The 22992-nt window shown below is 44.2% G+C and overlaps 1 protein-coding gene across 2 annotated transcripts in view; it reads left to right on the forward strand.

Moving 5' to 3' along the window:
- TRAPPC12 (trafficking protein particle complex 12) overlaps positions 1–22992 on the forward strand; it is an 87678-nt gene that overhangs the window by 38214 nt on the left and 26472 nt on the right. For both annotated transcript variants that reach the window (XM_032212785.1, XM_032212786.1), the window contains exons 8-9: positions 7717–7829; positions 20942–21014. In XM_032212785.1, coding sequence (XP_032068676.1) covers positions 7717–7829; positions 20942–21014 — 186 coding nt within the window. The remainder of the gene's footprint in view (positions 1–7716; positions 7830–20941; positions 21015–22992) is intronic.

The raw sequence follows: 22992 nt of genomic DNA on the forward strand, positions 1-22992 counted from the left end.
AAGGCTGTCCACCTCTCATGGTGGTTCTGGGTGTGAGCTGTCACTAACTAACCCACTCACTAACGTGAACAGAGAGAGAGACTGAGACCGAGACCACAAGAGTAAGGAGTGTTTATTAAGCCTTCCAAGCCTGAATTGGTATTCTCCAGCAATTCCCTGCGCCGGCACCAGCTCAACCCCATTGGGTTTCATAGGGTATTCAAATGAAGCCAACCCTAGTCCTCAAGGCAAAGGGAAATCCAATCCACTAGGCCAGTGGTTCCCAAACTTGGCAACTTTAAGACTTGTGGATTTCAACTCCCAGAATTCTCCAGCCACTCTGCTGCACTAGGCCAAAGTAGGCAAGTTCCATGATCCGAAGTTCAAGGCGAGAACACTCAGCAAGAAAACAAAGACATTGTTCCCAGCATCGTCTCCATCTGTCTGCTGGGCTAAATTGCCAGCTTCTGGTGCAGCTTATCAAGAAGGGCAAGGCTGCCTCCTCGTGAGTAATCTGGCTGACTCTTGCTGCCCCTGTCCTTTTTCTGCCTTGCGGGTTCTTGGATCAGGTGCAGAAGGCAGTTCCTCTTCCTCATCACTCACTGGCTACAGCCACATGCTTTCCCAAGGTGGGATTGTTTAATGGGAAGGATGTGGGGATAGGAGCAACAAAAGTCAGCCAGAAGCTGGCGATTTAGCGCAGCAGACAGATGGAGACGATGCTTTGCTAGAACTGGTGGGGCAAGCAGAGTCGAGGGGAGAAAGGTAGCCCCACAGCAGTGGTGGGTTGCAGACGGTACGCCCCGGTATGGGTGTACTGGAGCCTGCCCGGAGCACCAAGTACCATTCCAGTACGGTGCTCTGGAGGGCCCACCCGCCCGAACTCCTTACCTGTCTTTTAAGCCTTTGGCGCTTCCGCACAGGCGCATGGTGTGTACAGCACCTGCACGACGCTCCCCCGAGCATCTGGAGCTTCACAGCGGCTTGCGGAGGCGTCGCAGGCAGGTACGGCGCGTGCCATGTGGGCAATGCCAGGCCCGTTCCAACCGTACCGGTTGTAGCGGGATCCGGAACCCACCAGTGCCGCACAGATAGCCTGGCTGTTTCCTATGGAAGTCTTTATAGGTGGCAACAAGCATCTTGAATCTTACCCAGCAGTCTACAGGGAGCTTGCAGAGCAGTGCTGTTACGCGGCCCATAACAAGAAACACCTAAACTGTCTGGGCTGCTGCATTTTAGACCAACTGTAGCTTCCAAATGCTTCTCAAGGGCAGCCCCATGTAGAGTGTATCCTAATCAGTTAAAGTGGAAATGGCATGGGGGTCAATATGAACAAGGTCGACCAGTCTGGAAAGGAATGCAATTGGTGCCCAGGGTGAATCTTCATGTAGATCAGTGTTAGCTGGCTGGGGAATTCTGGGAGTTGAAGTCCACAGGACTTAAAGTCGCCAAGGTTGAGAAACACTGATGTAGATGTAAAATAAGGGTGGGGGGAGAATGGATCTCTTAAGCTCCCCATATAGTGGGGGCCTCCAGCGCTCTCGCTCTCCCCTCCCTGGAACTGGCACCAGGGGAAGCAGGAGATCCATCATAACTCTCTGCCTCCCACTCACATCTCCTAAGAAGTCGAGACAGAAAGATGCCACGAGTGACGCTATTGCAGGGCCATTGAAAAATCGAGGCGGACTGAGATAAATTAGCCTGCCTGAAGTTATCAGTCTGTGAGATCAGTGCTGTCTCAGTATCCCGGGCAGGATTGAATCTTGTCTGACTTGTTTCTGAAACATAATTAAGGGAAATGTACTTCAAGTAATTCAAGTGATATTCTTTTTTTAAAAAAAATATATAGTACATTCACTTTGGTGTTACATTCGTATTTGATTAGTTGGTCGATGTGACCCACCACAGCTCCAGTAGACACATTAGAAATACTTGAGTTTAACAGAACTAAATAAAGGCATAAAAGACGCTATTGCGGTAGTGGTAATGATTTTCTATGTATTATCAAATAGCCTGAATGGTTTACAACAATCTGTTAAAAACTATTGTGAAATAAACACTGTAAAAAACAATCAATTAAAAGGAACATGCCATGGGATGTTAAGAACTGGGAAAGGTCAACATTTTTTTTAAAAAAGGATTTGAAGAGGATATCTAAACAACTGATAGTGGGACCTGATATGCCACAGAAGCAGGGGTGGGTTTCAACCGGTTCGCGGCGGTCCCTGCGAACCGGTTGGTCGGCGAACCCGGAAGTAAGTAACTTCCGGGAACGGCGACTGGCCCACCCGCCCGCCCGCGCTCCTTACCCGGTTTTGACGAGTTCTGCGCTTCCACGCATGCGCAGGACGCATACAGCGCCTGCGCGATCCTCCAGGAGCAGCTGGAGCATTGCACAGACGCTAGTACGCATTCGTGCGCTGCGCGCGTGCACGAGGACGCCACCGGCCCCGTTCCAACCGAACCAGTTGGAACGGGGCGAGAAACCCACCCCTGCACTGAAGCGTGATTATTCCTCCGAATAGGAACCACTGTGGAGATTCCTCACCTGCATGTTGCCCCCAAGTAGCAATCTGCACATAGAAAGTAGCATTACAGTTTAGGTACGCACGTCCGCATGCACACACACACACACACACTTTTAATAAAAGATAGAGGAGCAAAGACAGAAACCATCACAGCAATAGGTAGATAGCTAAAAATCATGCAGCTAAAGTGTTCAAAATGAAAATGCCTAGGAGAAAAATAATGGCTCTCTCCACCTTCTGTGTTTTCAGAGTGAGCCAGTGTCATGCCTTCCTGGGGGAAATAATTGTTGAAAGAGGAGAAATCCTCTGGGGAACAGCATGACAGGTATCAAACAACTGGACCTCTTCTTTTTTTTAAAAATAAAATAAAATAAAAGACTCTTCCATAAGTGAGAAAGAGCCTCTACCTTGTAGTCACCTGCCTAGCCACTTGGCAGGGGTACCCAGAGGAGATCTTTTGAAGGTGACCTGCATTTTATCATTCTGAAGGGATTTCAGTTATACTTTGAGGAAGAGTGGAGCCAAAAACAATACTCTCCTCCCCTTTAACTATTCTTGCCAGAATAACGTTGAATTGGAAAGTAGTCAGCATTGATTAGAGGTCAGCGGGTGATTAAAGTTAGCCTAAATATCAAGGCTCCAGTACACTTTAAAATAGCTGTGGCATTTAGAATATTCTAAAATATACATACTTGTAAGTAAATCCAATTAAGCTCTGCTTATAAATATTCTAAGGCCATAGTCTCACTAAATACAAAATTAATAATGTGTAGCTTATTACATGTGTGATATTAAAGCCTTGATCTTTAGCTGGATGAAGGAATTTTTTTTGCTTGCTTTTTAAGCCTCAGGGTTTATATTTTGGTTGCAAAAGCTTTCCGTAAGAAATAAACAACAGAAAGGGATGTGAGGAAAAAATCATAATGGGTGAAACTATCTTTGTTTCTAAAGAATTATGAACTTTATCGGTGATGAATCTTATACATTTCAAGAGCTTAATAATTCTGGAGGATAATATAGATCAGGAATTCCCAACTCCCAAGCCACAGCTCACTATAGCAATAGCAATAGCAGTTAGACTTATATACCACTTCATAGGGCTTTCAGCCCTCTCTAAGTGGTTTACAGAGTCAGCATATCACCCCCACAGTCTGGGTCCTCATTTCACCCACCTCGGAAGGATGGAAGGCTGAGTCAACCTTGAGCCGGTGAGATTTGAACTGCTGAACTGCAGATAACAGTCAGCTGAAGTGGCCTGCAGTACTGCACCCTAACCACTGCGCCACCTTGGCTGTGGTCCATTCAGAACTGAGCCACACAAGTGGGAGGCCAGAACACGTCCATGCGCAGCTGAACTTGCATGAGTGGTGGGCAACGTGCAAATTGAGCTTCATGCGTGCATGCCGTCCCACCACTTTCACAGTTTAGAGGTTTAGAGGTTTATTGGGATTTATATGCCGCCCTTTTCCCTGAGGGGACTCAGGGCGGCTTACAACCACAGGGGAGGGGAAGTGCAAGGTCAAAACAAACAATTAGTGAACAAAAGAAAAATGATAAAACACAACTTTCATTCAGCAATCAAACACTCGGGCGGGTGATTGGAAACCTATCCCCAGGCCTGCTGGGAGAGCCAGATCTTGAGGGCTGCGCGGAAGGTCTGGATCGTGGTGAGGGTGCGGATCTCCATGGGGAGCTCGTTCCATAGGGTCGGGGCAGCAGCAGAGAAGGCTCTCCTCCGTGTAGTCGCCAGTCGGCATTGACCGGCTGATGGAATACGGAGGAGGCCTAGTCTGTGCGATCTAATTGGTCGGTTTAGGGAGGTAATCGGCAGAAGGCGGTCTCTCAAGTACCCAGATCCACTACCATGGAGTGCTTTAAAGGTGGTCATTAGTATCCTGAAGCGCACCCGGAGACCAACAGGCAGCCAGTGCAGCTCGCGGAGGACAGGTGTAACGTGGGCGAACCGAGGTGCGCCCACTATCACTCGCGCGGCTGCATTTTGGACTAGCTGTAGTCGCCGGATGCACTTCAGGGGCAACCCCATGTAGAGCCCATTGCAGTATTCCAGTCTGGAGATCACAAGGGCTCGAGTGACTGTTGTGAGGGCCCCCCGATCTAGGTAGGGCCGCAACTGGCGGACCAGGCGAACCTGGGCAAATGCCCCCCTGGTCACAGCTGACAGCTGATGGTCAAAAGTCAGCTGTGGATCCAGGAGGACTCCTAAGTTGCGGACCCTATCTGAGGGGTATAAAATTTGACCCCCCAGCCTAAGCGTTGGTGTATTAGCCAAATTATTGGGGGGGAAACACAACAGCCACTCGGTTTTATCCGGGTTGAGCACCAGTTTGTTAGCACTCATCCAGTCCTTAACGGCCTCCAGACCCTGGTTCATCACGTCCACCGCTTCATTGAGTTGGCACGGGGCGGACAGATACAATTGCGTATCGTCCGCATATTGATGGTATTTTATCCCGTGCCTCCGAATGATCTCGCCCAGCGGTTTCATGTATATGTTAAATAGTAGGGGGGATAAGACCGAACCCTGGGGTACCCCACATGTTAGGGGCCTCAGGGACGATCTCTGCCCCCCGACTAACACCGACTGCGACCTGTCCGAGAGGTAGGAGGAGAACCACCGCAGAACAGTGCCTCCCACTCCCACCTCCCGCAGTCGTCGCAGAAGGATACCATGGTCGATGGTATCGAAAGCCGCTGAGAGGTCAAGGAGAACCAGGATGGACGCATAGCCTCCATCTCTGGCCCTCCAGAGATCATCGGTCAATGCGACCAAAGCGGTTTCTGTGCTGTAACCAGGTCTGAAGCCGGACTGGAAGGGGTCAAGATAGCTAGCTTCCTCCAAGGCCCGTCGAAGCTGAAAGGCCACCACCTTCTCAACAACCTTCCCGATAAAGGGAAGGTTGGAGACAGGACGAAAGTTGTTTAAGATGGCTGGATCTAACGATGGTTTCTTTAGGAGGGGTCTCACCACCGCCGTTTTGAATACGGCGGGGAAGTGCCCCTCCCGAAGGGAGGCGGTGACAACCGCCTGGATCCAGCCATGTGTCACCTCCCTGCTGTTAGCCACCAGCCAGGAGGGACACGGGTCCAGAATACAAGTGGAGGCACTTACAGCTCGGATGGCCTTGTCCACATCCCCAGAGGCAACTTCCTGGAACTCAACCCAGAGTTGATGTGGCAGATGATCCTCCTGTGTCTCAGCTGGATCTACTGCGGTGGAGTCCAAGTCCGATCGAAACCGAGCTACTTTGTCCGCCAAGAATTGAGCATAATCCTCAGCCCTACCCTGCAAGGGGTCTCCCGCATCCCTCCTATTAAGGAGGGAGCGGGTTATCCTGAACAGGGCGGCTGGGCGTGACTCGGCGGACGCAACCAAGGAAGAAATATATGATCTTTTTGCAGATCTTAATGCTCGAACATAGTCCTTGGTGCAGGTGGTTAAGAGTGCTCGGTTTGCCTCGGACTTATCCGACCTCCACTGGTGCTCTAGGCATCTCCTCCGGCGTTTCTTCTCCCGGAGTTCCTCGGTGAACCAGGGAACTCTCCGGGATCCACTGACCCGGAGGGGCCGTAGTGGCGCAATCCGGTCGAGAGACTCCGACGCCGCCGAGTACCAGGCGGCAGCCAGAGTCTCCGCCGAACTGTGGGCGAGGGTATCAGGAATAACCCCAAGCTCCGTCTGGAACCTCTGAGGGTCCATAAGTCGCCTGGGGCGGAACCACCTGGTCGGTTCCTCCTCCCTACGGTGGGGGTTTGGCCTCCGGAAGTCGAGCCTCAGTAGGCAATGGTCTGACCACGACAGGGGTATGATCTCATTACCCCTCAGACCAAGATCACACATCCACTGCTCCGAGAGGAATACGAGGTCGAGCATGTGACCCGCTGCATGGGTCCGGTTGACACACACACACACACACACACACACACACACACACCCGGCCGGACCACCAAGCCATAAAGATTGAGGAATGCTGATATAGATTACAAGAACTGGAAGTCCTAGATTCCATGTATATGTGAAATTTAGAACTACTGTATATTTTGGGTTGTATCCATAAAATCAGAATTGGACATGCATATCATGTCCTTGGTAAGCCTTATAAGAGCCAAGGTGGCGCAGTGGTTAAATGCAACACTGCAGGCTCCTTCAGCTGACTGCAGTTCTGCAGTTCGGCTGTTCAAATCTCACCGGCTCAGGGTTGACTCAGCCTTCCATCCTTCCGAGGTGGGTAAAATGAGGACCCGGATTGTTGTTGGGGGCGATATGCTGACTCTGTAAACCACTTAGAGAGGGCTGAAAGCCCTATGAAGCGGTATATAAGTCTAACTGCTATTGCTATTCATAAAGCAGGTCTTCAAAAGCCCCTATATATACTACCATTATTTGCCCTTTTCTGAATCCTTTCTACCTGTCAGATTTGTATGTAAATGTGTGGTTCCATCAATACTGAACGGAGAGGAATAATGGCATCTTGTGGCTTTGACACAACCTCTGCCTGCTAATTCAGCACCAAGTAACAGCAGCCCTTATAGCTAGCAACTGTCTCACAGTGCTGACTTGTGTTCAACTTGTCACTGACCACGCCATGAGTACCCCGTCTTGCATATGTGTCCTGTATTTTTCTGAAGTGTGATAGTTTTCATTTCTCCCTGTTGAGGGACCTTCCCTGTTAATTTTCTCCCTCTCGGTCCAGTCTTTTGTCCTGTTAGACTAGACTGCCATGCTGGGATGTTGGCCAGAACCTTCCCAATTTTATGTCACCCAGAAAACTAATAAGAAGCCCCCCATTACCATCTTCGCAGTCATTAATATAGCCTTGGAATTGATCCTTATGGAACCTCACTAGTTACAACTTTCCAACTCAGCATAGTATCGTTAATTCTGACTCTCTGTCGGCAGTCAGGCAGTTGTTGTAAACCACCTTACTGAAGTGTCATCGAAATCACACTATGATAGCTCGTCAGGAAGAATGATATGTGGGACCTTATCAAGAGCTTTGCTGAAATCAGATTATATTCACTGACTTTCCCTAGTCCAGCATTCAGCCACAGGAAAAAGACCTGATAAACAATCCCAATGCAATAATTCCGCCCCAATTCACGCTGATTAAAATAGAGATTCTCTCTAACTGCCGTTATAAAGAAATTGTGATGGCTGGGGAGTCGTAACTCGCGTATTTTGTTATTTTAGGGTCCATGGTTCCATTTTCCATGAGGATTTTGCATGCAGAACTTCAACAATATCTTGGAAATCCTCAGGAGTCACTTGATAGACTACACAATATGAAAACAATCTGCACGAAGGTAAATATTTCTTTACACAGCCCATGAAGTATTTTCACTCAATGTTTGGAAGTGTTGACTGAGGAATTCTGAGAATCAAATCCTGGAGCCCAGATTGGGAAAGATTCATTTATAGCTTTGCTCAGAACAAACATCAAATTTCAACCATACGTATGGAAATATTATGCAATGGTACTTGAACATTTGGGGGAAAGCCTAAAGGGAGCTCGTCTTTTCTAGCTTCTTATAATAATGCCTTTTCTTTTTAGCCTGGCTGATAACCATAATACGAGTTCTGGTTATTCAATTTTGTTTTCACCTGATTTCAGGACCATACACAGAATGGCAAACAGTAAATTTCACTGAGTGAATCTGAGTTTCTAGCACCCTCTATCCACATCATGGACATGAGAGCCGAGGTGGCGCAGTGGTTAGGGTGCAGTACTGCAGGCCACTACAGCTGACTGTTATCTGCAGTTCAGCGGTTCTAATCTCACCGGCTCAAGGTTGACTCAGCCTTCCATCCTTCCGAAGTGGGTAAAATGAGGACCCAGATTGTTGGGGGCAATATGCTGACTCTGTAAACCGCTTAGAGAGGGCTGAAAGCCCTATGAAGCGGTATATAAGTCTAACTGCTATTGCTATTTCTTTTAATCTTCCATTGATGTTTTAGTGTATTAAAAGACCCCCCCCCCCCCCCCCCCCCCCCAATATTTCATCTCGTCCTTATAGGAGAGCCTTTGGGTAAAGTCATCCACTGATTTGGGTAAAGTGTCATCAATATGCACATGAGGCCTACTTATATCTCTCCCCCCTAAACCAAATGGGAGAAATCCTGGAGGTTGTTAAATCCTGGTGAAAAGACAGAGATTCAACCCAAGATGGAACAGCTCTTAATTCGGAAATCGGCCGGTTTCGGCCTTGCCTTTGGATATGGTTATGCTCCTCCTTGAGGAGCAGGTTCTTGGGTTTGGGGTTCTCCTGGCTACAGTTCTGGGGTCGAGTGAAGGGCCTGTACAGCTAAGACAGCATTAAGGGTGGCCTTCCTCAGAGCGGAGTGAGGACAGTCACTTGTACATTGAGGAGCTTCAGCCACACCAAAATGTAGTTGCACAGATGCTTAGGAGAGAGAGGCAGATTTCAACCAAACTGGACCATCTCCAAGCTACCCCAGTTCCAAGGCCTCCAGAATGTTCTAGGTCAGTGTTTCTCAACCTTGGCTACTTAAAGATGTCTGGACATCAACTCCCAGAATTCCCCAGCCAGCGAATGCTGGCTGGGGAATTCTGGGTGTTGAAGTCCAGACATCTTCAAGTGGCCAAGGTTGAGAAACACTGTTCTAGGTGATCATCAGCATTTCTCTTCAGAGTACTTTCAAGTTCAACTACAGGTAGTCCTCGAATTACAAACCACAATTGCATTGCTCAGCAAGACAGTTGTTAAGTGAGTTTTGCCCCATCTTGCGAGCTTTCTTAACCACAAACGTTAAGTGAATCACTGCAGCTGTTACATTAGTAACACGGATTTTTTAAGTGGACCTGGCTTCCCTGTTGACTTTGCTTCTCGGAAGGTCCCAACAATGATCACATGATCCAGCGCACTGCAGCGATCATAAATACATGCCAGTTGCCAAGCATCCAAAGTTTGATCGCGTGACCATGGGGATATTGCAATGGTTTGAAAGTATGAAAAACCTGTATTGGCCACCTTTTTCAACGCCGTTGTAACTTTAAACAGTCATTAAAGGAATAGTTGTAAGTCAAGGACTACCCATCCTTGCTACTGGGAGCATGAGTGGTCCTCTCCTTTCTGGCTGATCATTTTTACTGAACCATGGACTATTTAGGGAAGTGTTTCTCAACCTTGGCAACTGGAAGATGTCCGGACTTCAACTCCCAGAATTCCCCAGCCAGCATTTGCTGGCTGGGGAATTCTGGGAGTTGAAGTCCAGACATCTTCAAGTTGCCACGATTGAGGAAACACTGATTTAGGGACTCAGAAGGTCAATGCAATCCTTTTATCCTAGGCCAGTCAGCTGTTTTGTTGCTGCTTTGGGAGTAATTAGTGGTTTGTTGTAGGCTAAGTAATGGAGGGAGGGTAGATGGGATTCGGAGGAGGCCTAGTCTGTGGGATCTAATAGGTCTATTGGAGGTGATTGGCAGCAGGCGGTCACTCAAGTACCCAGGTCCAATATCATGAAGGGCTTTATAAGTAACGAGTAGCGCCTTGAAGCGTATCCGGAGACCAAACGGTAACCAGTGCAGCTCGCAGAGGATAGGTGTAACGTGGGTGTACCGAGGTGTACCTACAATCGCTCGCGCGGCTGCGTTCTGGACGAGCTGAAGTCTCCGAATACTCTTCAAAGGCTTTTGTGTACTACACTTCTTAAACCTTCCGAATTGCTCGCTTCCTTATTATGTGACTGAGATTTTTTTTAAAAAAATAGCAAAAAGATCTGCAGTGTTTTTTGTGGATTTGGGGGTTATGTTGAGGGTGGGGATAAGAGTGGCTTCCCCTTCCCAGAGGCCTCCTGCTTTCTTTTCTTCCTCCTTTGAGGAAAAGAAATTAGAATTGGACAACAGCAAATCAACTATTTCAGATTTCAGGAAACATAATATTAGGGTGCTGCAAATCAGGCTCTGTGGGACCTTCTTCTCTGTTGGGGAGAAGACTGCTACACTCGGCTGTGGAGGAAAACAGCAGAGTTTTTATTTTATTCAGCAGTTCAGGGACATATTCAATGGCCTTCAGGGATGCTTTTCTAATTATTAAGGTTGGTAGAAGAATGCTGAATATTTACAGGGAAGCTTTGCTTATTGGTTTTATTTTCGTCTGTGTGAGAGAGATTTTTTTTTTTAATTGTGTAGGAGAAATCTTGCAAGAGAGTTCAGAGAAAGTGTTTAATTTTTAAAGAGTGACACGTTAGGCACGGAAAGAAGGAAACATGTTGTATTTCTGTATGTCCTTCATTTATTTATCATTAAATTCACATTGCCGCCTGTTCACCCTTATTGGTCTTTGCTGCTGTGCGGGTTGGCAGAGAGAGAAGAAGAAGAGAAAATGAAGCTGACCAAATGTGTCCTGTGAAACAAAAACCAGACTCGGGAGAATGAAGAGAGCCGCTCCTGAGGCCATGTTGGAGCCGAGGTGGCGCAGTGGTTAGAGTGCAGCACTGCAGGCCACTTCAGCTGACTGTTATCTGCAGTTCAGCGGTTCAAATCTCACCGGCTCAAGGTTGACTCAGCCTTCCATCCTTCCGAGGTGGGTGAAATGAGGACCCAGACTGTGGGGGAGATATGCTGACTCTGTAAACCGCTTAGAGAAGGCTGAAAGCCCTATGAAGCAGTATATAAGTCTAACTGCTATTGCTATCTTCCTATCTATCTATCTATCTATCATCTATCTATCTATCTATCTATCTATCTATCTATCTATCTATCGGATTGTTGGGGGCGATATGCTGACTCTGTAAAACCGCTTAGAGAGGGCTGAAATCCCTATGAAGCGGTATATAAGTCTAACTGCTATTGCTATTGTACACAGGAGACGGGTGGTGTCGTGTCCTTTCCCCCTCTCTTCGGTTTTAACATAGATGGCCTCTTCGACCCCTCGTTCAAACCAGTGGCCCCCTCTCTCCAAAATGGGAACTCTTGGGATGAGAAGAGAAATGTTTTCAAAGGGGGGTGGGAATCTAAGAAAGTCCAGTTTCCTTTTGAAAAGCACTTTGGGGACTGAGAATCTCCATAGAAAAGAACGTCTCCCTGGGCTTCTGTGCAAGGATGAGGCATGGGACGGCTGTGTCCTCGATGCCGTTGTGTCACTAAGCCTGTTTTTTCCTCACTCTAAAACACTGGCAGACTTCCCTCCCCAGCATGGAAATAAATCCCAGCTCACTGGAAATGATGCTGCTCCATATTTTATAGCTTGCTAAGAACAGGCACTTCACAGATTAATGTGGCTATATAAATAATTTCAATGCAAGGAAGGATGAAGGTGTATATATGTGTGTGTGTGTTTGTGTGTCGCAGTTGACAGCAGTCAAGGTGTGTGTGTGTGTGCGTGCGTGCTTGTATGGCATACATCTATATATCGATAGAGAGATAGAGAGATGGATGTGTGTGTGTGTGTGTGTGTGTGTGTATGTATGTATGTATGTATGTATGTATGTATGTATGTAGCATATATTGCATATATTGCTCCAGGATTTAAATCCTAAGGTTTTTCTTCCTGCCTTCCCAAATCAACAAATATTTCACCTCTCTTTCGTCGCATGCTTATATAACAGTGCTGTCTGGTTTGAGAATCGTAGCTTCCTGCCTTCCAGAAGGTTTCAGCCTTTATTATTAGTGATCTCATTAGAAGATAGGGATGATTGGAAAGGATGGTAGAGAAGCCGCATCATTTCTTCTCATCATCAGAGAATCAAGTAAGCAAGCTCCGTTTGCTGAACCCTTGTTAAAGCTTATTATCCTCAGTTAGACTTTGCAGATGATTTGCTGATGCTGATCTATGAGCACTAGACATTTGTCTTTGATTTCATGCATCATCCCAGAGCAATAATTGTGCAAAGCCTGAGTATTTAGCTTACATCTCTCACAAGGATAATGCTGTGTGCATATAAACATATTCACTCGATATATTTAGTTTCTCTGCAATCTCCTTATTGTAATTTATGCTATTTTAGTTCTCACGATGTCTTGGGATCCAGATCTCTTGTTTTTTTTTTTTTTTGCAGGGAAAAAAAAGACTCTATTGACTTTAATGTTTTTACCAATGTGTTCAGATTTTTTTACTTCTTCAGGATACACTTTGTGGCAGCGTATGCTAAAACGATTGCTTTCTGAAGAATATACTTTGCATTTTATATTTTAAATCTATTTATATGCTACAGACTTTACACTAGTACATCCTTCCTATTGTATATGCTACAGACTTTATACCAGTACAAACCTGCAGCACATCCCTCCTATTGTTTTCTTTAAAGTTTTCTTAGCATCCATTTTTGCTTCGTAAAATGTAAAGATTTGCCTATAGATTTAAGAGAAAATGTGTGCATCCTTTCCATTGAGTACTTAGCTGTAGGCTTTACCTAGACAATTATCTCTGGGGGAAGAAAAAGGTATCGCATAGCCTTTAGTAGAGCCACTTGGGGATTTAGGTGTTTTACTTTGGTTTCGCTGTTTATTTTTCATTTGGACCACTGCTCTTCCTAACATAAATCAATATATTTTTGTTCTGGAGAGCTAGCTTAGTAGGGGATTGTCTTCTAGCTAGCCAAAGCTGAAGCTTAGATGTTAATTTTTTTTTCTCCAGTTCACTTTTGTGAAAAATGTATTCCTAAATCCAGCTAGGATCACTTAAGGACTGGTATTGGGCTGGAGTGTAGTCTAGCAGGCGTTCAGCCGGAGAGATGTTGACGAGTGGAAGAAAGGAATGTAAAAGCAGAAACTATGAATTGATTTCGGCCTTTCAGGGATTATTGTGGCACATGGTTCCTGCTTCCAAAAGAACAGTGTTTAGGTGAATAAAAGGTGAATGTTCCCCTCCCACATATGTGCTAGTCGTTCCCGACTTTAGGGAGCAGTGCTCATCTCCGTTTCGAAGCCAAGGAGCCAGCACTGTCCGAAGATCTCTCCGTGGTCATGTGGCCGGCATGACTCAATGCCGAAGGCGCCTGGAACGCTGTTCCCTTCCCACCAAAGGTGGTTCCTATTTTTCTACTTGCATTTTCACGTGCTTTCGAACTGCTAGGTTGGCTGAAGCTGGGACAAGTAACGGGAGCTCACTCCATTATACGGCGCTAGGGATTCGAACCGCCAAACTGCCGACCTTTCGGATCGACAAGCTCGGTGTCTTAACCGCTGAGCCATTGTGTCTCTTTGTAAATAACAGTTGTTTTAAAATAGTCTGTTTGTGGAGCATAGTCTTTTTGTCCTTTTCTCTGCCACACTAAAGAGGCATAGTCAGCTTAATCATTTGAAGTATAATTGGTATACTCTCTGCAAGATTATCAAGCCAATGGTAAGACAAGCCTATACTTCTAGATTACATATACTTGAATTACAGCTGTAGTGTTTAGTCATTTAGTGAGTTGGTTAATTACCTTAAAAACACTTAAATCAGGAGCACCTTTTAGTTGCTTAATCAAGCGACAAATTTTAATGTTTGATTGTTAAATGCTTTTAAAAGAGAGGAGGCACCACTTCTCTTCAAGGATTGGCAAATAGCAATAGCAATAGCAGTTAACAATAGCAGTTAGACTTATATACCGCTTCATAGGGCTTTCAGCCCTCTCTAAGCGGTTTACAGAGTCAGCATATTGCCCCCAACAACAATCCGGGTCCTCATTTTACCCACCTCGGAAGGATGGAAGGCTGAGTCAACCCTGAGCCGGTGAGATTTGAACCGCCGAACTGCAGAACTGCAGTCAGCTGAAGTAGCCTGCAGTGCTGCATTTAACCACTGCACCACCCCGGCTTCTCTAAAATGATACCAGGCTTATGTTTAGATGCCCATCTAAAGGGGATGCCAATCTTTTAATTTCACTTAAAGTTTTTAATATTACAATATCATTTCATGGTAATTGACAATGGTTCTATCACACAGTAAGAAAAGGTATGCCTGGATCCGCGTTCTTGGAATTTGACTGGTATTTCAATGGAAAAGACGTAGTTGGTCACTCAGAGTACCTCAGGAAAGTGAAGAGAATTATTCCCAATGATATAATACACAAGAGAACTCTTTTCATCCCATTCCTCAATTTTTCTAGGTGCTGTGGAAAAAGGTTCCACCACAAATCCGCGAAGCCCTTCTGCGCGGAGACATAAACGCGAAGACTAATTCGCGCCGTTTTAAGCGCTAAGGAAAAACGCGACCCTACTGCGATGACATAATCGCGGAGGGCAAAATCGTGCATTCCCAAGCACTCAGTACCCTAAACCTAACCCTAAACCTAACCCTAACCCTAACCCTAAAACAAACCCCTAAACCTAATCCTAACGCTTACCTTAAATGAAGTCGGCTTTCTGCCGCGGCGCTGTTTTAAAGCGCCCTTCTGTTGCCGCGCTGTTGTCGCGGCGGTGATGACGCTCGGTGATGACGTCGCGGCTTTAGCTCCGCGATTTTATCGCCGCGATTTTGACGTTCGCACTTATGTCGTGCCACGGTGGAAAAATAGGTATGGTATCTGTTTGTGAACAAGGTTTGGAGGCTAACTTTTAAGCTGTTGATGATGTCGTTGTTAAAAATAAGCCCCACCATCAGAAAAACCAGCTATACTCTAGACCAGTGTTTCTCAACCTTGGCAACTTGAAGATGTCCGGATTTTCTACAGTGCCTAGAAAGAAAGAAGGATGCAGTGCTCTTGATTGGAGAGCTACAGTATCAGTAATCTTGGCAATCAGAGAGATTGGTACTCAGTGCCTTATATCTCCCGATCAGCAGAAATTATTAGCTAATTAAACTATAAGCAGTACTTTAATAAGTCCCATGCAATCTTCTTTGAGAGTGTGCCACAATGGTGACTTCATGTATGAGAGCATTCAGGGGAGCAGCGTAGAATGGACATAATCTATCTTTTATTAGAGATCGATGGCTTGGGCGCCATCCTTATTTTGCTGCCTGTGGATTTCATTTTAATCAAAGCAAGCTTTGCAGGGTAGAAGGAATTGTGGTTTAGCTAAGAATGAACCTCCTAAATTTGCCAAATCCAAAGTATTACTGGCTAGATAAAAACATTTCAAGAAACATTTCACCCAAGGAGCCAGTGTAAACGCTTTATTTATTTCATTGATTTTAGCTGAGGTGGCTCCTGATTGGATTCCAGTTCATGGGTAAGTAACAGGGGTAGCAACATTAAATCCTTCTTTCTTCAAAATATATTCTAGAATTGTAGGGATATAGTGCTATGGGAATGGCAAGGGAAAATTTAGGGGCGGGGGGGAATCTCTCTTCCTTTTCTACTAAGCAATGTTAGGTTGCATTTTTCCCCATAAAGAAAACAAGTTTTGCACACAGAGCAACTGGTTGCACATTATTGTGGCAAGAGCCAGAACTCCTTGGTAAAATAAATGCAATATGAACAGAAGGCGTCTTGAATTAATGTCAGCTACGAGGAGCTGAGGAAACGTTCTGCTTATTAACCTTCAGAGCTCCTGCCTTCCACAAAATGCAACTTCTTCTGTCTCTATCTTCTTCCTCTTCGGCCAGAGATTTTAGGCAGTGGTGTGGCAAGGTAATTTTATTCCCTGCATTTAATAGTTTTATGGATTATCCAGACACCCAGCTTTAGAGTGGAGACGAGGAACACAGTAAATATTTCTTCTTCACCAAGGCCGTGCATTTTCCCTGTTTGTCCACTACAAGGACAAACACTTTTTAACCAACCTTCGGTTTTTAAAGCATAAACAAACGGAATACCCTCTGCGCTCTTTTGCATTTAATTCACTTTCTTATTACTGCATTTTTGAAAAGTTATTATAGATGCAGAGGTAGAAAAGATCAATCCAAAAAAAAAACCAACATCCTAGACTTGGGGTGTTCCCATTTGAGGAAAATAATGGAAGGGGTGATATGGAAAAATTGAATTGAATTTTGAATTGAATTTATTGGTCTTGTATGCCGCCCACTCCCGAAGGACTCCGGGCAGCTTACAATAAACAAAGGAAGGGGATAAATAGACAATAGACAAACAACAATTTAAAATACACAACATTCATAGTTACAGTGGGGCTGACTATTTCAACAGCCCCCCAGCCTGCCGGAGCAGCCAGGTCTTCGTGGCTTTGCGGAAGGCCGGGAGAGTAGTAAGGGTATGGATCTCCACGGGGAGCTCGTTCCAGAGGGCCGGAGCTGCAACAGAGAAGGCTCTCCCCCGGGGAGTCGCCAGCCGACATTGGCTGGCAGATGGGATCCGGAGGAGGCCTAGTCTGTGCGAAAAGGCGTTTAAAATCATGTGTGGCATGGAAAAATGGATAAGATTTTTTCCCCCTTTCACACAGTGTTAGAAAGTCAGGTTCTATATTGCAGCTAAACATGTGCAGATACAGGATCAATGAACAAAAGCATTGTTCTGTGTAATCCATGACTCCAGGATTGAACTCTGTCAGATATAGGGATCGCCACTGCAGTGAGGAGATTTTAAACAGAAACCAGGCCCGACTTGGCTGATCTCAAAAAGTTAAGCAGAGTCACTCCTGGCTCAAAGCTGGGCGCATCTAATTGTGGCTGTGTTCATGAAATCACCAAAAGTCAGACTTAGAGAAATTCATGGACAATAGGGCTGGCCATGACAACTGGCCTACATAGCTCCTATTATCTTCTAAGTTGTGCCCATCATTCCTCAATATCACGACTGATGGGAAGAAGCCTTAAAGGCAGTATTCTCTCTTCCCAGATGTCCTGGCTACCAATGGGCTTTGCACTTTGTTTTAAAAGAAGATAGATGTAGATATATAAATATATAGACATAAACGTATAGACCTAGATATAATTGCCTAGCTGGCAACCCCTGACTACATATAGAGGTTGCAGTGTCTGTCTGTCTTTCTGTCTGTCTATGTCTCTAACAAAGTAGAAGTCTTGGTTCTGTACTCCAAAAATGGGCATTTTGACTGGGAAGAATGTGGAGGAATAAGATACTTTTCCTTTAGGGGGAACTTCTCCCCTTTCTTAAACATGTAATTGAAAAGTCTTCCCTTGTGCTTGGCCACAACCACACCTTCCAAACACTTGACCCTCAAAGGCCAGAAGTACTAAACATTATAGATACCGCCAGCAAGAAGCTTGGTTCATGGAGCAGTCCCCATTTATATTTCAAGACTTTCAAAACAGTTGTTCAATCATTTATTTATATGTACATTCAAAAGATTGACAAGCCAGAAATGCCCTTGTCGAGGGAGTATGTCCCTAAGGAAGCTGTCCATTTCTCATGTTTACCTAGAAGAAAACCTGCTACTGAATTTATATATATATTTACCTCCATTCAAAGAAAGCTATTCATCACCTCATCCTCGATAAAAGAAAAATCACTATCAGTAGCTGAAAGTTGAAATCAGCACTGCTGCTATGTAATGGCTATATTCCTTTACATTACCTATCCTCCGCGAGCTGCACTGGCTCCCTATCGGTCTCCGAACGCGCTTCAAGGTGCTGGTTATCACCTTTAAAGCCCTACATGGCCTAGGACCCGGATACCTTCGAGACCGTCTTCTGCCGCATACCTCCCAACGGCCGATAAGATCTCACAGGATGGGCCTTCTCCGGGTGCCATCGACCAGACAATGCCGGCTGGTGACTCCCCCGGGGGAGGGCCTTCTCTGTAGCTGCTCTGACCCTATGGAATGATCTACCCCCAGAGATCCGGACCCTTCCCACTCTCTCGGCCTTCCGAAAGGCTACTAAAACCTGGCTATTCCGGCAGGCCTGGGGCTGTTGACCTCATGAATGAGGTCCAGCCCCGCCTAGATTGAATGCATGATGTGTTCCCTTTTTAATCTGTTTTCTCTTTCCTTATTTTTAATTTTTATCTTTTTTAGAGTTTTATTCTGTAAGCCGCCCGGAGTCCTTCGGGATTGGGCGGCATATAAATTCATTAAATTTGAATTTGAATAGCTTGCTGGATAGTTGATCTCCTCCCATCTTCTCCCCAGCAAATGACACGCAGCGGCAGATGTATAATAACTTGTCCATAACTTGTGTTGTGAATTAAAAAGGAGTATTCGCCCGGGGTCAAGAAATGGATTGAGATGCAAGTACCCATGCTGAATTTCTGCTAACTGCTCCTTCTTACCTACATATTTGAAATGGTGTGATCGTGCAGGTTGCACTCCTGAAGATGATAAAATAACCGACTGGTTTGGGCAGCTAATCACTGACTGGCAGGGGTAAAAGAGCAGCGGATAATAAACTATCAGAAGCTCTGAATTCCAGAAGTAGCCCTGCAGTCAGTCTTGGAGAACCATTTACAGTAGGCAGAGCTAAGTCCAAAAGACACTTACTATATTCTGTGGTCTCCTCAGTGCTTACGGGAGGTAGGCTGGGCTAAGAATGGACAGTGCTTTGAAATCATCTAAGCAAAGTACTGTGCTTTTATTCAATCTTACAACAATTTGTGATTGTCCAAGCTAAATGCAGCTATTAGATGTGCATCAGTGGTGGGTTTCAAAAATTGTTGGAACCTACTCTGTGGGTGTGGCCTCCTTTGTGGGAGTGGTTCGCCACCCATGTGACCGGATATGAAATTATGAATTAGTACATAGGTCGGTCCAAGTGGCTATTCAGAAGTTAGTGGTTAGAAGCAATCGTAAAGCAAGATATGGAATTAAAACCAGAAATATTTTGTTGGCTATTTGAAAGGGAGTATAATATATATTTAATTTTACACATGTTAGCAGCTGCTGGAATTGTCTTTGCACAACAGGGGAAAAACAGAGATATGTAAATGAATAAATATTACGATGTGCAGAAATAAATAAATTGACAATTAAAATCAAGAAGGCTTTGAATACTTTTTCACGTGGGATTGGTTTTAGCAATTGCTAACTAATGGAAACAGAAATTAGAAATCCAAAAGTATGAAATAAAACACCGATTATGTAAGGAAGGGTCCCTAAAATGTATAAGGAAATATTACTAGATCATTATTAATGCGTAGATAACTGTGGGACATTACACACCCACCAGTGGTGGGTTTCAAAAAAGTTTGGACCCTCTTCTGTAGGTGTGGCCTGCTTTCTGGGTCCACTGGTGGAACCTCTTCTAACCGGTTCGGTAGATTTGATGAACCAGTTCTACCGAATAGGTGCGAACTGGTAGGAACCCACGTCTGACGTGCATTCTAAAATCTCCATGTTCCTCCACTTCCATGTGGGCTAAGAAAACTCTTCAACAGAGAGCCCCTGCCACTGGACAGGGCTTCGTTTGCTAATTCACAAGATTATCATCAAAATAAATTGGCGTAATTCTGTTAATCTACTGTCCTATTGTTGCATAAACCAACTCTTTCTTTTTTTAAAAAATACACAGTATTTGATCCTTGGTTTAAAGCATATATGTCTTGCATTTTATTTACATTCTGGGATTAAATACAGGCAGTCCCTGGATTAAGAACTGGGTTAATTTAGAAGCATCTTGTATTTATGAACAAGCTGTCATTACTAAAAATGGCAGTGTTCTCCTTCTCCTATCGACGAACGGCTGGTGCCTCTCAATGTGTTCCTGGACACCGAAGCTGCACATTTTAAATATAAATATATAATATCTAAAGCCTTTTTTTCAGCTGTTCATGAAAACATTCAGTGGTTCATTGGCTCAAAGGAGAACGTCCACCATTTTTAGTAATAGACAGTCCATTTGTAAGTACGAGTTCCAACTTAAGTAGAAATTTGAGTTAAAGAGAAAGCTAAGAATGCAATTCATTTTTAACTTAGGGATTGCAATATACAAACATTCTTGCATTTTCTGATTAATCCTACTAATGCTGACAGGTCCATTCTGTAACATGCCCCTGTGACTCTTTTTTGATCTCCTGAATGTGATAAATTTAGCTGTTTGAGGTTAATGTGGGCATTGTTTCCTCACTAGAGTGTTTTTCCGGTGAAACCGCTCTATCACAGCAACCTGGTCTACTCAAATAAGGTTATGGCTAGCTGACGAGAGCTAAAAAGCTTGAAATAGATCTATACTAGTCTTCCTTTATTTCTTTATTGGTAAAAGATTAAAGGTTCCCTCGCACATATGTGCTAGTCGTTCCCAACTCTAGGGGGCGGTGCCCATCTCCGTTTCAAAGCCGAAGAGCCAGCGCTGTCCAAAGACGTCTCCGTGGTCATATGGCCAGTATGACTTAATGCCGAAGGCGCATGAAAACGCTGTTCCCTTCCCACCAAAGGTGGTTCCTATTTTTCTACTTGCATTTTTCACGTGCTTTCGAACTGCTAGGTTGGCAGAAGCTGGGACAAGTCACGAGAGCTCACTCCGTTTTGCGGCGTTAGGGATTCGAACTGCCGAACTTTCTGATCAACAAGCTCAGCGTCTAAGCCACTGAGCCACTTTGTTAGTAAAATTGTTGGTAAAATATAAATTCAGTTTCCTTACTAGAGTTTTAAAACTGAGCACTGGTTGTCTATTCACTGCAGATTTTAGACAACTTGGAACATGGCTTAGCAGAAGATGGCAGCATGACCAACATTACCCAGGAGAGCAGGCAAGGTAGGTATCCTCTAAAACTTCTTTTCCATAGACAGGATGTTCCTATCACTTGCTCGGAAATGGCCAGGATCTCTCATAAGATTGCTCAGAAGCAACGCTATTGCCATTTCTGCGGCTCGTTCAGTCTTTTGAAGCTATGCACTTGTACTCTTGCTGAAATTCATTTCACAGATTTGCCTTTTAATTTTATTATTTTAATTATTATTTTAATTTTGTTATCGTGATGGGTGCTATTTTAGAGTGACAGGTTTATTATTAGAAAAACCATGACAGCAGGTTACCAAAAAAAAAATGAGCCGAAGGATTGTTTAGTCTTTTAAAAAGTCCAGCGTATTATCTCCCAAAAGTTCTTCCTGGAATTGGAGGATCTTGTTTAAACCAAGAGGTGCCTTCTGACAAGTTAGTGCCTGCTATTCCCCCCCCCCCCCGGTTTTATTTGTTGTTAATTAGGTAAAACAACAAAAATAGCAGAAACAAATTAGAGCAAAGCCTGAGGTGAAAATATGTTTATATAAAGAAATTTAAAAAGTCAGAACCAAAAGGGAAAAAAATAAAAGAACACATTCTCTTTTCTCCCCTTCTTCCCCCCCCCCCACCGATATTTTTACACTGTATTTGAAGATCTGCAGTTATTGCTCAATTCATATTCTAAGAATCTTAGCTTGCCCATGTGCTATGTCACATGCTTTAGGGACTCAATCGTATATCTCACAATAAGTTAGCCATTTATGTTTGCCAATAATTTCTCATCCATAAATGCGTCTTCGGCTGAATGCTGCAGAAGTGCTTTAGGGCACAACCTGGGTTTGTATCTATTCCATGTTCTCAATGTGGCATGTCTAACATAATGATTTTTAAAATCCACATTAACCTTCACTTTATTCTACCACAGATATCCATGCCGCCCAAATCCCAGGTGGTGGTCTTCTCATTCCAACAGCCTTCTATTTCTCAGCAATGCTCACTCTTTTCATCCAAACCAAACTGCAAGCTGCAAAATGCAATTTTAAATTGCATAGACATGTTCCTCCTCCTTCCTTTGCATCTTATAACACCTTATAATTAACTTGTAGGGTTTTTTTGCCCTATCACACAAATTTAGAGGTAACCTTTTGCTACTCCGTAAATGGTGCACAGTTATGAAAACGGGTATTGTCTGAAACAAAAACATCATTCTAGGCAAGACATTCATTTTCATCACAGAAATTCTATCTAACAATGGAAATTGTATTTGCTTTCATCTTATCATGTGTTTTTAACTTCATTCTATTTAATAGTTATTTTGAAATAACATGCAATTATTCCCAAATATTTTACTTTCTTCTCAATTTTAGACCCGTTTTATTCACCAATTCTTCAATTTTCCTGGTTTTTCTTAACCAGTTTTCTTAGCCAATTGAGTCTAGTGGTTGTGGCCACTAGGCTAGAAAGCAGGGGGCTGTGAGTTCAAGTCTCGCCAATGCCATGAAAGCCAGATGGTTGTATCCCTGAGTATCCCTATATTTTTCTTTTTTTGTATCACAAGGCTTTGTTAGATTTCTGTTAATCATTATTTGTGCTTTATGTGAAGTATACATTGATCTTACAATTTTATAAAATTTGCTCCAACGTGTGTATTTTTCAAAACTTTGAACAAGAAAGCCCAGTTCAAATTGTCAAAAGCCTTTTCTGCACCTAAGAAAATCAGTGTGTTTTATGTTTCATTATGCTTCAGTTGAAACCTCTGCTGTTTAAAAGCACCTCCTATTTTGCTCCATTAAAATGGAATCCTTTCCTAAAGAGAATACTCTTTTCTCACTCAGAATTCTAACAGGAATTTCTTTCAGTACAAATACATATGTATTATCATTCTTCAGTCTTGTATTAAAATGCTGCATGAAAACTTGATTTCTTGTTTTCTTCCTGATGAAGGCCACCAAGACATCTTTTAGAACATTTATTATTTTTGCAAATCTTGTATTTATTTTACATATTTTAT

This window comes from Thamnophis elegans, chromosome 3 (genome assembly GCF_009769535.1).
Source record: "Thamnophis elegans isolate rThaEle1 chromosome 3, rThaEle1.pri, whole genome shotgun sequence".
NCBI classification, from domain to species: Eukaryota; Metazoa; Chordata; class Lepidosauria; order Squamata; family Colubridae; genus Thamnophis; species Thamnophis elegans.